The sequence below is a fragment of the Serpula lacrymans genome (assembly GCF_000218685.1).
Source record: "Serpula lacrymans var. lacrymans S7.9 unplaced genomic scaffold SERLAscaffold_8, whole genome shotgun sequence".
Taxonomy (NCBI): Eukaryota; Fungi; Basidiomycota; class Agaricomycetes; order Boletales; family Serpulaceae; genus Serpula; species Serpula lacrymans.
The window spans coordinates 1,643,484-1,656,098 of NW_006763297.1; the positions used below are offsets into that span (position 1 = coordinate 1,643,484).

The 12,615-nt window shown below is 45.7% G+C and overlaps 3 protein-coding genes across 3 annotated transcripts; all 3 read left to right on the forward strand.

Annotated features, from left to right (window-relative positions):
• Nucleotides 1–1,811: 1,811 nt before the first annotated feature.
• On the forward strand, nucleotides 1,812–4,070 carry SERLADRAFT_470304 (uncharacterized protein; the record flags this gene model as incomplete). Its single annotated transcript, XM_007319574.1, has 6 exons — nucleotides 1,812–1,860; nucleotides 1,921–1,956; nucleotides 2,034–2,290; nucleotides 2,359–3,273; nucleotides 3,325–3,995; nucleotides 4,052–4,070. The coding sequence occupies 4 exons, from the start codon at nucleotides 1,934–1,936 to the stop codon at nucleotides 3,450–3,452; spliced, it is 1,323 nt and encodes a 440-aa protein (XP_007319636.1).
• Nucleotides 4,071–6,519: 2,449 nt separating this feature from the next.
• SERLADRAFT_409113 (uncharacterized protein) lies at nucleotides 6,520–8,659 on the forward strand (the record flags this gene model as incomplete). Its single annotated transcript, XM_007319575.1, has 12 exons — nucleotides 6,520–6,724; nucleotides 6,777–6,906; nucleotides 6,977–7,165; nucleotides 7,218–7,369; nucleotides 7,417–7,532; nucleotides 7,584–7,695; nucleotides 7,750–7,763; nucleotides 7,816–8,005; nucleotides 8,063–8,119; nucleotides 8,169–8,193; nucleotides 8,254–8,520; nucleotides 8,572–8,659. The coding sequence occupies 12 exons, from the start codon at nucleotides 6,520–6,522 to the stop codon at nucleotides 8,657–8,659; spliced, it is 1,545 nt and encodes a 514-aa protein (XP_007319637.1).
• Nucleotides 8,660–9,386: 727 nt separating this feature from the next.
• SERLADRAFT_349415 (uncharacterized protein) lies at nucleotides 9,387–11,595 on the forward strand (the record flags this gene model as incomplete). Its single annotated transcript, XM_007319576.1, has 11 exons — nucleotides 9,387–9,600; nucleotides 9,673–9,802; nucleotides 9,866–10,054; nucleotides 10,113–10,264; nucleotides 10,318–10,433; nucleotides 10,484–10,595; nucleotides 10,651–10,664; nucleotides 10,727–10,916; nucleotides 10,983–11,043; nucleotides 11,161–11,445; nucleotides 11,511–11,595. 11 exons carry the CDS (start codon nucleotides 9,387–9,389, stop codon nucleotides 11,593–11,595), a joined length of 1,548 nt encoding a protein of 515 aa, XP_007319638.1.
• Between the last annotated feature and the right edge of the window lie 1,020 nt (nucleotides 11,596–12,615).

Here is a 12,615-nt window from a genome sequence, read left to right on the forward strand (position 1 = left end):
CAGCGGCGTCTCGGTCAAGGCGGTCACGACTGATCCCAAGAGTCAGTTATGGGCAGTTTTCCCTCGTGGTCTCAGAAATCTATTCTGTTCTGTTCACTCAGGCTATACAGTTCAGTGTCCCACGTTGTATACAATTGGTGGTAGAAGACCATCCTGTCTCGCCAAATGTATGCATATGATTTTGTTATGAAGTTGTGCACTTCGGGATATCCAACCGTAAGTTCGTCTAACAAAGACTCGAACACGACATACTATCTGCGTAGAGCTACATATGGTATGCAAAATGGTCGATGATATCTAGACCCCTGTGGGTCATGAGCTTTCTTGCGCCGATACAGATGTTCCCGATACCCGGTCCTCTCTTGAAGTTCGAACCGGATGCATTATGCTTCTACTTACATTCAAGGCCTCGAAGGAAGGATAATACACTCACTTCTAGTTGTGAGTTCATTTATGCTTCTCCTTCTCTTCTCACACTAAATTCAGCGTCAATATGATGGTGCGTGTCACCCGTTGGTCCGTTTGTTCGCTGTTTAATCTTGCTCCGTCAAGGTCTGATCAACCGCGTCCCGAGGTTCCTGCGATTTAGCAATGCATCGTTCGCAGGCAATCCATAGCCCTTTCCGAAAACGGACAGGTCCCTTTGCGGAAAGGTTCGAAGCCAGTCTGGGGGTCCATGCATCGTGCCGAGGCTCCGGTCATTCTGAAAGGTTATCCTCTTTATGCACCGATGCTTTAGTCTCAGCCTTTTCTACGGTTCCGCATAGGATCGGAACGTCCTCAAATATGATTTCGGCTAATCCCCGCACGTATAAGGTGTGTATAGTAATTAAACAAACTCAACGATCTTACGGAAACGAGAATCATTATGGCGTATTATCCATCTATGGACTACGAAGATGAGTACCTCTTCTGCGTTATCTATCTGCGTGTTGGGCTAGACGACCCCTCGAAACGGACCATCACTTTGGTTCTACTGATTGATACCACTAGAAGAGAAGAGGTAAAGCAATTTCCGTGACTCCCGGTGAAGCGCTGTCATGCCAGAGAAAGGGGCTCACGCCCGCATCGATGCATGGCAGCTCGTTGAGGTTCAGTTGAGTCAAATCAAATATCTCAATGAGCCATTGCGGGGACTAATAGTTCCTATCGTCATTCTGATTTTGCATATATAGCGGGCGCCAATGGAAGGGCGCGTATTGTTCTCGGTATTCCAATCCGGCTGTCAGACGACTTCCTGATGAGAGATGGTTGCCTACACAGACATGGTGATATGATCTGCGCCATTCCTCCAGTAAGTTTGTTCACCAAGCTCTATACAGCCTGTGCTGCTGGCAACGACAGAACCCCGAGAACTGACAGGGATGTTATTTGGCTCCTGACCTCTGCGATATATGGCAAATAAGATGTATGGACGTGGAAATGATCAGGCCTCATGATTCAGAGTGTTCCAATTTGGAGTTATCCAAAGGAGAACTGAACGTGAATGAATTAAAGCTGTAAGAGTATCAACTTAGAGATGCTTTCAAGCTGCTCGAGCACATGTATCACGGAGATGATCAAAGGCGAAGGATAGTTAACTTTGGCCAAAGCAACAAAGAACAGCCAAATCTGTACTTGAGATATCAGTCTCTTTGTAATTGTTACAGTAATGTCAGTTGCAGAATGACTACCGCCTGATAGGAGTCCTGATACATAAAAATATCGCAGTTCATGTCAAAGTAGACCAATGGAAAACATTCGGGTCAGACTCGGAGTACCCACCGCTGAGTCAGCACACTCTCATTTTCTTTTACGTTACTTGTAAGGCCGGTGCGGGGTTTGCATCGTAGCGGATTGTAGTGCATCGTGGCGCAGCCAGTGAGCTCGTTGCAACGTCTCATCATCACGATTCAGCAGGAAATTAACGTTCTTGGATAGACCAGGCGTGCATATGTGGTCAAATTTATTTGAAGAGTGAGCATACTTCCTAGATGTTTAAAACCGACATTTGTCCTCCGAGTCTAAAGACCTTTTTTGCCTGTGACCTCCAGTTTAATCTACAGCGCACACGATGCGTTTAGAATACTCGTGCCACACCCTCACGAACGGACACCTATAACCAATAAACATATCCCATATGCAATTATCCCATTCATACCCTTCGTATACATGGCCTACCTTGCTAGACGGCCAGGTACTTATGTTGTTCGGCTGCTTCTTCTCCCCCTTGTCCTTGTCGTCACACTAGGAACTTCGTATCGCTTCATGTGGACAGAACCTAGATTGAACGTGTACAACTGGGGTCAATGTGAGTGGCTTGCGTGTCTGCACGTGTAGATTGGGTAGAGAGTTGATCATGTGCTACTATTCTCTAAGGTCTTCTTGCTGAAGCTTTGGCTGCGAAAGCTGTGCACTATGCCTTGACAAGGGAGGGAATGCTGAGGGTTGGAGAGTCTAGTCCTGGTATACGACCTACGGTCACTGCCCCGAAAACGTCCGATGGCCAAACAAACGGTTCAGCTTCGCATGGGTCCAAGACGACCTCTCCTCAGATCTCGCAATCTTGTTTTTATGACACGTCGGAGCTAATATTATCTATGCGTGGGCTGGGTTGGAAGTACGGCGTAGGCGTACATGTCCCAAAGGAACACAAATCCCTTGAACGAGCCCTCTTCTTGAAGTCAACAGTATTATCATTCCTCCAGAATTTCCTCATTCTTGATTTCCTTGAGTCTATGATTAAACTAGTTCCTGGTGTCGGAACTCCAGAAGGGAGGAGCATCTTCTTCCACGATCTACCTATCACACAACGCTTTCTTCTATCTACCGCCATCCACGTCGCGACTGGCAGTTGTCTACTGTATGGCTTTCAGATGATTTATGACCTAATCACCATCATAGCTGTTGGCCTTCTACAAAGCCCACCTTCAGCGTGGCCCCCAATCATGGACCATCCCTGGAGCTCAGACTCGCTACACATATTCTGGGCCAAGCGTTGGCATCAGGTCCTCCGTCAGACATTCATCATCTGTGGAGGCTACCCCGGGGAGCTGCTTGGCGGAAACTTTGGCATGGTGATCGGTACATTCATAGGATCTGGCTTATACCACGAGTTCGCGATATACGCCATGGGGTCTGGTTTTGATTACCGTGTTCCGTTTTTCTTTGCTGTACAGGGACCCCTGTTGATGTTCGAGCGCGTGTGGAGAAAAGTGATTGGGAGGAGGATAGGCGGCGTTTATGGGATTCTTTGGGTTTATTTCTGCATCATCATACTTGGGCAACCTTTAGGTGAGTGATCCTATTATTGACCGGTCGGCTATCCCTAAACGGTCTTTGCAGTGGACTCGTGGCATAGAAGAGGACTGGGAGGTGGGATGGTGATTCCACCACCCCTAAGTCCCGCGCGGCTACTTTTTATACCATTCTTCCGGGATCTTATTGAGAAGTATATCCAGACCTTGGCCTAAGGTCCCTTCCACGTTTCACTGGTCACAACCTTGCAATACTCAATTATGTATCACACAGGAATAATCTTTATACCTACTAATATCTCTTCGAAGTGTTATTCCTAAGCTGATGGTAGACATGATCACACTAGTTATTACCCCACTTGAATAGGATAATGATACCATTAGAGAGTTTATTCAGCTGCAATCCGAGCATAATATAGATCGACATATCAGTCAAATTATCTATCTTCATCCCAATCTACTCCAGCCTAGTTCTTCACCCCAGCTCTTCCACATCCGGTCTACCACTCTCAATTTCTCACCCCTCCCAAGCGTGGGATCTTCCAGGTCTCGGACGTCCTCCAAAAATCCTTCGCGCAGACGTGAACGAGCTGGCAGAGAGCTTTCTGCATACTTGCGTAGATGTGTCACCGAGAGCACGAGCAGACCGGATGTTAGAGGTGGGAGAGCCATGGTGTCGTCACGATCCTCTGTCTGTCCGCGTCGAGACCGCTGTGATGTTGATTTCGGCTGGAAGACTAGTAACCGTTCTATCCTCCTGTAGCATAGATATCGCAAATTATTCACCGGAGATCGACACATAGCAATCCGTACCTCATTGCAAGCCAAACTCCGGCTCTTCTTTGTTTACCACCATACCTGCCTCTACCTCGTCCTCCCAACCATACGTTCTTCAAAAAACCACCCAGCACATAGACCACGGCAAAAGCTGGAGCAACACCCACGAAAGCGAATGTGAGTTCTTGAGATTTTAACAGCTTGTCGATACCCGTTAACGCTTGGTCAATGTCTACCTATGGCGAACATGTTCGGTCAGAACTGCATTAAAAGTCAAATGAGATATGATGGCAGATTACCTTTGCCTTCTGCACTTGTACGAACATCGACCTGAGCAAAGTGCCTGCGATAGCAGACTTGACGGGTGTTTTGATATCATCCTCATAGATCCTCAGTACTGTGGTCAAGTCTCCAAGGCGGATCTGACGGGATAAAGTCGCTAGTTGTTCCGCATCGTAGCGTAACGTATCTTGTGCAAGGGCAAGCGTCATACGTTCAAGAGACGCCAAATCTGCAGCCACGGCTTCCTTGCGGACAATAACCCCTTCCTCCCCGCCAGCTTTGATAGTTTTGACAACGCCCTTGATGGGTTCCAGCAGCCAATCTTTCGTAAAACCTTGTATGGTCTCCACCGTATCCTCGGCTAGTTCTGAAATAGAAGCACGGGATGCATATAATGAGCGAACTCCGTACAAAACGAGCGGAGGGAGGAGGAGTAGGCGTGGCCATAAAAGGGTCAAACGAGACGGTCGAAGGAGACGTTGATTGTTGAGACACTCTGAGTGCAGTTTCCTGTGGGAAATAAATATTTCATCTCGAATCAGGCAAAGTTTTGCTATTGTATTCTGCGCGCCATTGACTACAGACAGAGATGATGCATCATCTGAAGTAGCGAGCCCAAGCGCATCGACAAAGCTAGCGAGGGTATCGTCAACGCGAGAAGGTCCTGAAGTTGATGAGCCGTAATTTTCCTCAAGAATTGGGGAAAGCTGAGGTCTTAGTTCGACCAATCGGCCTAATACCTCGGCCCTTTCGTCTCTAATTTTTTCGAGTTCTTTTCTCTTTAGTTGGCACTCCTGACGCGTCCAGCGGAGCGGTAATCCCAAGAAGGAGACTACCTCCTGCGAACACAAAATGATTAGGTGATACGCATCCTTGATAAAATCGGAAGTGTGGTCACGACGTGCTTGGAGGGCGGACGATAAGAACCTAGATGTCGCTGGAACAAGAGGCTCATGTTGCGTGTTCAAATGCGGGAAGAGTGTGACAATGAGGGGATGAGGGAGCAAAGCACTTCTGGAAGGGAACAGATGATGAAGAGAAGAGGGATAGAACGATGAAAGACGTAAAGGAACATTATTGGTCTTTATTATCTGCAACACGCTGAGTAACCGTCCAGGAAGAGCTGTAAAGGCAATCAGTAAATACATTGAATACTACAAAATGCTTCCAATATTAGATGCATATGATTATATGTTGGCATATACAAGTATATAACTCGAAACACCATGGAAATCACAAAATGCGGGGATGAGACGTTGCAAACGTACTTTGGATAAGATACAGGGCCACAGAAGTCCAAGACCGAGTGATATCTGCCCACCACTCTGCATCATTTTCAGCTGTACTGGCCTCCGACAAGTACACGTCCAGAGCATTGGCATATATTCCAAGGACAATCCTTCCAGCTACTGCTTTTCTAAGAACGACATTGGTGTTGTTCAGGTTGTCAAAACTAGGTCCTGTGGGTCCTTCGACATTGAATTCAGATGCTCTGAGGTAGTCTAAAGCTGCACTGAGCTGTTGTTCAATAAAAGGCGGTTTGAGTATCCGAACTAAAGTAAGTAGCTCTTCCTGATTCTCCGTCAGGTCCTTTGGATAATTATCATGTGGGAGAAAATGCGACGGAGGTGAGATACGAGACTCTGCATAGCGCGACAAGAAAGCTGAAGACATGTGCATCCGTTTAGGAGACTCGGACGAAAATATACGGACCACGGTACACGGAACGTTACGTCAGCGCAATGTGTCGCATTTGGGCATTCTGACAATCATCACGACTTTACAATGACATTTAACGTTCAAGTTCGTTTGTCTGTCAAGAGGTATGCGACAGTTACTTACCGATGCTGGTCAGGTGTTAAAAGCGCGCGAGATCCAGAACAAAAACCTTGTGTACTTGCTTCGTTTATGGAAGCACAGTCTAACATTGTCATGCTCAAACCTCCGATGCAGTGTAAGACCACAGTGGCCGGTCTTCTCTATGCAACATGTTTTTCGACGCGGGGTTCACGGTCAACTAAGGATATAGAGGACATTATATCTGTCAAGTTGATGTTTCAACATGACGTCGCAAAGGAGAAAACTTATAATCTATTCCGCCAATCTCGCTGATAGAAGCTTTGCGGAACTGGAATTGGCCAACGTGGAATGAGGACATATCTGATTGATCAAATCGTTTAAATAGGCCTGTGAAGTCCACCAAAACACAACTTGTCTTCCCAGTATGTCTATCGACCGTTTGCCACTCGATATACCAATCCCGCTTCTCTTGCTCGCCTTTCTAGTTGCCTTTGGTTTTGCGAATGGTTTGACGAAACGCAAGGTTCTCCTACCCCCCGGCCCTCGAGCTGTACCTATATTAGGAAACATACTCGGTTTCGACACCAACAGCCCCTGGATTACTTACATGGAATGGGCAACAGTTCACGGTACGACTTAACAACTCTTTTTAAGGAACTTTGCTTATACGAGGCTTTCCAGGTGACCTAGTCTACTCTCGCCTACTGAATCAGGAGATAATCACTATCAACTCTGAAAAAGTAGCCAAGGACCTCCTCGAACGTCGTTCCAATATCTACTCTGACAGGCCACAGTATATCACAAATGACATGTGCGTAGTTTTCTTCCATATCTGGACAATTATGCTCATCATTCTATTTGTCAAATGTCCTTCACTATAGGTGTGGATGGGGGTTTAGTTCAATATTTCTCAATCATGGCAATACCTGGCGTTTACATAGGAGAATGTTCCAACAGGCACTTCGAGCGGATGCGGCTATGACGTATCGACCTGTCCAGATACGCAAAGTACATCAGCTACTGGTCAATTTTCTTGAAACACCCGAAGAATATTCTGAACATATACAAACGTGGGTATCACGGTGTTGGAGTTTTGTCAATGTTCACAATGGTGCATTTTAGACTGGCTGCGTCTGTCGTCATGGAAGTGACATATGGTTATGACTCGGCGCCCCGCCATGACGCTTTGGTTGAGGCCGTGGAACGCTCAACGAATATACTTGCCAAGGCACTAAGTCCCGAGGGAGCGGCGATCCTCGGCGCATTACCATTTTGTAAGCAGTTCATGTGTGTATACGGTTTGATTCATGCTGGTATGTAGTGCGACACATCCCTGCCTGGTTTCCTGGAGCAAGTTTCAAGCGTCTTACGCTTGAGTGTCAACAGCTGACTGTAGGGGTGGTCGAAATTCCCTTCCAGTACACAAAGCAGAGCATGGTGTGTTCTTTTCTTTTCATACGTAAAAATCTATCTTTGAGATCGGGTTAGGCTGCAGGCACAGCAAAGCTGTCGATGGTATCCGACTTACTGAGTCGGACGGAGCAAGGGGACTGTCATCGAGAACTTGCAATCAAACATGCTTCTGCCAGCGCGTTCGCTGGTGAGTATTCCTGATTATAAGCTCTGCATCTCCTAATATGCACTTTTCCAATAGCTGCATCAGAGACTGTGAGTCTTAGTTGCAATATTCTCTTGATTATACATTAATCACCAAGCTCAGTCCTCTTCGACACTCAACGTTTTCATGCTTGCGATGTTCCTTCACCCTGATGTACAACGCAAGGCACAACTAGAGATCGACTCCATCATAGGTCGAGACAGGCTTCCAGACTTCAGTGATAGGCCATCATTGCCTTACGTTGAAGCAGTTTTTCGTGAGACGCTCAGGTGGCGCCCTGTAGCCCCCCTTGGTAAGTAGATTTATCTGCATGCATCTTCCTCAATATAAATATATTGAGCATGAGCAGGAATTCCACATGCTACTAAACACGACGATCATTTCGAGGGATATTTCATACCCAAAGGTATGTAATATTTGACTTGTTTCCTTTTGACCGATCTGATTTAAAGCAGGAGCAGTTGTGATACCAAACATATGGTTTGTTTCGATGTGTTGTGAACTACTGATATGCATCGCATCTGACCCCAAGACTCACAGGGCGATGGCACACAATGAAGACAAGTATCCAGACTCCAATAATTTCAAGCCCGAACGTTTCTTTACCCCTGATGGAAAGTTGAATAACGACAATGTTGGCTTTATCTTTGGATTTGGAAGGCGAGTTTGCGTAGGCCGTCACATCGCTGATGCAACGTTGTGGGCCAGTTTTGTGTCTATATTAGCCACGTTCAGCATCACAAAAGCCAAAGATAGACAAGGCAATGAAATCGAAGTGACACCGAAATGGACAGTTGGAATAACTACGTGAGTTTGTTTTGTACTAGTTTCTATGTCGCTATTTGAATTTGTTCATAGCCACCCACTCCCGTATCCGTGTCGCATTGACATTCGGCCAGGGATGAGCCCCGAGAAGCTGTTGCAGATGATTGATTCCCATACGTGACATAGCAGCCAAAATATGAAAATAAAACATTTGACAATCATATTCATTGTTTCAAATATTCTCTATGTATCGAGCGAAGAGACTGTAAGGTTCTGATGGTCACACTTGAAATACTTATTAAGGTTCGTATCTCTACAATACTCTGTCGTCATTCAGCACTCACGGGCAAGCCTCAGTCGGACGAGACACATCGCCAGCTCTTTGCAGTCTTTGCTGCGAGAGCTTTTACGGTTACATATAATCGAATCTTGGCGCCTTAACGTGTTACAATGCTCTTCGATGGAGCATATGAACTGGCAGGTGTGTAATGCTTTACCTGTATCGAGCGCCCGCGCAAGTATACGTATACTCGGCAACCGCTAATCTCATCAGTGTAGTGCTGGTTTTCTATCTGGATGGTTCGATATTAGCTTTTCGAGAAGGTTCCGAAGCTTAAACCGAAAGGAAGGCCGTGACACACGTGACGTTCCAGCCATTGTCAAGTAGGTATAGCTACTTGCTACTTCAAGTCAAGTTTTGTGTCAAAAGGTGACGATGTTCCCCACGCCAGCTCGTGTCAGTGCTTCTCAGAAATCAAAGCCCTTATTCCCTTATCAGTGATGGCTTTCTCTGAAAGAATGTAGATAGGAAAGCCGCAGCCACTGGTGTAATAGGGTGCTTTTGGATTGGCCTATTTAAATGGCAAACTGTTCCTGGAAAAGTTCATCACTTCTCTGGGTTCCCCACCATGTCCGGTGGCTCAATACAACTCGATGGTCTTGCCCCAGCCCTTTGTTTATGCTTGTTCATTGCGATTGCTTATATTCTTATAAACCGTCAAGTGGTACGTAAAACATACATTTTACCACCTGGCCCTCGCCCGTTGCCTGTGTTAGGCAACATACTTGGAATTAAATTGGCTGAGCCCTGGGTTACCTATAAGGAGTGGGCACAAGTTCATGGTACGTTGTGTTCTGGTTTTTGTTGCTATATAACTCTTGTACTTATATTTAAGTTCGGTCTTTGTTGAACAGGTAACATAATTTACTCTCGCCTACTCAACCAGGAAATCATCATCCTTGACTCCGAGAAAATGGCCAAAAACCTTCTCGAGCAACGTTCTTATAATTACTCTGACCGGCCACAATTTGCTACCATCGATCTGTACGTGGCTAATGTGTACTATTGATTTTGTACATGAATCATGAACTACGGTGACTACTGCAGATTTGGGATGGCATTCTTTTCGGCAACTCTTGCCTATGGCAGTACATGGCGACTACATAGACGACTGTTACATCAGGCGCTTCGAACAGAAGCAGCTCTAAAGTATCGACCTGTACAGTTACGCCGAGTCCACCAGTTCCTTCTCAACTTACTCGAGGCACCAAAAGACTATGCTGATCATGTGAACACGTGAGTACGCCTTAACAGCTGAAATAGCGAGCCCCACTATATTAATGTGTTGTCATAGGCTTAGCGCGTCTATTATCATGGAAGTAATATATGGTTACAACCCAGCGCCACGCCATGACCCTCTAGTCATGGTTGTGGAGCGTGCATCAACAACACTCACACGAGAGAATACACCCGAGAGAGCAGCAGTCCTTAGTGCATTGCCATTTTGTGAGTATCTGACTGCAACCGTATATTTCTCGTACCAACGTGCGAGAACATAGTACTACACATCCCTCTCTGGTTTCCCGGAGCAGCCTTCAAGCGCAGTGCCCTTGAGTGTCAGAAGTTGACTGTGGAAATGATTGAAGCTCCTTTTGAGTACACAAAGCAGAATATTGTGTGCCCTTTTTCTGTTATTTCTCAAGTTCTCGTCTGACATACATTTAGTCGGCAGGGACAGCAATGCCATGTATGGTGTCTGATCTACTAAGCCGAATGAAAGATGAGGACCCTTCATATGAGCTTGCAATCAAAAACTCTTCTGCCACCGCCTTCTCCGGTAGGTAGTCTGGTGTGTATGCCTTGTGATAACGACTCATTAGCCCTATCTATAGCTGCCGCAGAAACTGTGAGCCAATTTTCATGGATAGCATCAACACGTTTTAACGGAAAATTAACGGAAAATCTTAGTCTTCTTCAGTGCTCATGGTATTTATGCTCGCGATGCTCCAGAATCCTGATGTACAAAGAAAGGCACAATTGGAAATCGACGCAGTGGTAGTCCAAGGTAGACTCCCAGACTTCAGTGACAGGACATCACTGCCTTATGTTGAAGCAGTTTTTCGTGAGACTCTCCGATGGCATCCTGTAGTTCCCCTTGGTGAGCAACATTTTTTTCCAGTTTTATATGGTCGTTCCTCACTTCAACTTCACTGCCCACGAGTAGGTGTTCCGCATGCTGCCACTAATGATGATATTTTCGAGGGACATTTTATACCAAAGGGTTGGTGATCTCACTCTCACCGCGACACCGTGACACCGATCTAATAGTAAGCTAGGAGCATTAATAGTACCCAATATATGGTTCGTACTCATAGCTTCTGATTTGTTGTTAGTCTAGTCAGCTTACTCAAAGCGAACAGGGCAATGGCCCACAATGACGATAAATACCCAGAGCCATACAAATTTAAACCAGAACGGTTCTTCGCGCTTGATGGAAAGCTTAATGATGACACTGTTGGTTTTGTCTTTGGATTTGGCAGGCGGATTTGCGTAGGCCGTCATATTGCTGACGCTACAGTATGGGCCGCCATGGTTTCTATCTTAACTGTGTTCAACATCGCAAAGGCAAAATATGATTTCGGTAACGATATTGAAGTCACCCCAAAATGGACAAATGGAGTGACAATGTGAGTACTTTCCCTGGGCTTTTTTCCCATTTATGTAGCTCTCCCTGACCTTGAGTATGTATCAGCCATCCGCTCCCATTTCCATGTTCTATTGCACCACGAGTACCAGGAATGAGCACTGTAGGTTTGACCGAGATGTTATACTCCTAATCTTGAAAACACGCAATTGCAACCTTTGTCTTTAATAGTGGACCATATAATTTGTGGTGTCTTTTATCTTGCAAATTTCAAAGATCAAATTTATCCCTGTTCCGAACGGATTACAACACTAATAAAGTTGGGACTCTATTCAATCTCCCGTATACTCTTCGAGTAAGAGTACGCTCAGAGCAAGAAAGACACATGTTCCATTTATATTCACAATAATAAAACTAAGTGAAACTCAGCCGCTGCCCGAGAGGCTATAGAAACGACTTTATTATTTACCTAAGTGAAACTACAATAGATGTTAGTTTAAGGTGATCTCTAATAAATGTAATGTGACATACCTCAGCCGCTGCCCGAGAGGCTATAGAAACGACTGAGGTATTCCTATACTAAACCCCCTACTACTTATAGTCAGAGGTGCTACTCGCTACAGTATAATGACTTCTAGGAGTACAATTGTGCTCCTAGGAGAACAATGGTTACTCCATGGAGTGGTGGCTATGCTCCATGGAGAACAATGGCTGCTTCGGCAGAGACCAGGTTTATCCGGTTTTGTCACTCCCACTCGAGTGCAACCGTAGTCCCATAGCTTTAGAGAATTTCCAGTGTTTTTCATGAGTGAGGGGTTTAGTGAGAATGTCTGCAACCATATCTCCTGTAGGAACATATCTGATTACTGCCTCTCCCTTTGATACTAAGTCATCTTGGATAAAATGATATTTCCGTTGAATGTGTTTTGTGCGAGCACGGAACTGTGGATCTCGTGTAAGAATGATAGCTGCTTGATTGTCACAGTGCAATGTTGTAGGTCCATTTTGAGCATGTCCAATTTCTTCAAAAAATGTCCGAAGCCATGCAAGGTGTTGTCCAGCATTGCTCAATCCAATGTACTCTGACTCCGTGGAGGATAAAGCTACCATGCTTTGTCTTTTGCTTGTCCAGGAGATTGCTCCTCGGATGGTGATAAAGACAAACCCTGATGTTGATCGAGACGTGTCTGGGTCTCCAGACCAATTTGCATCT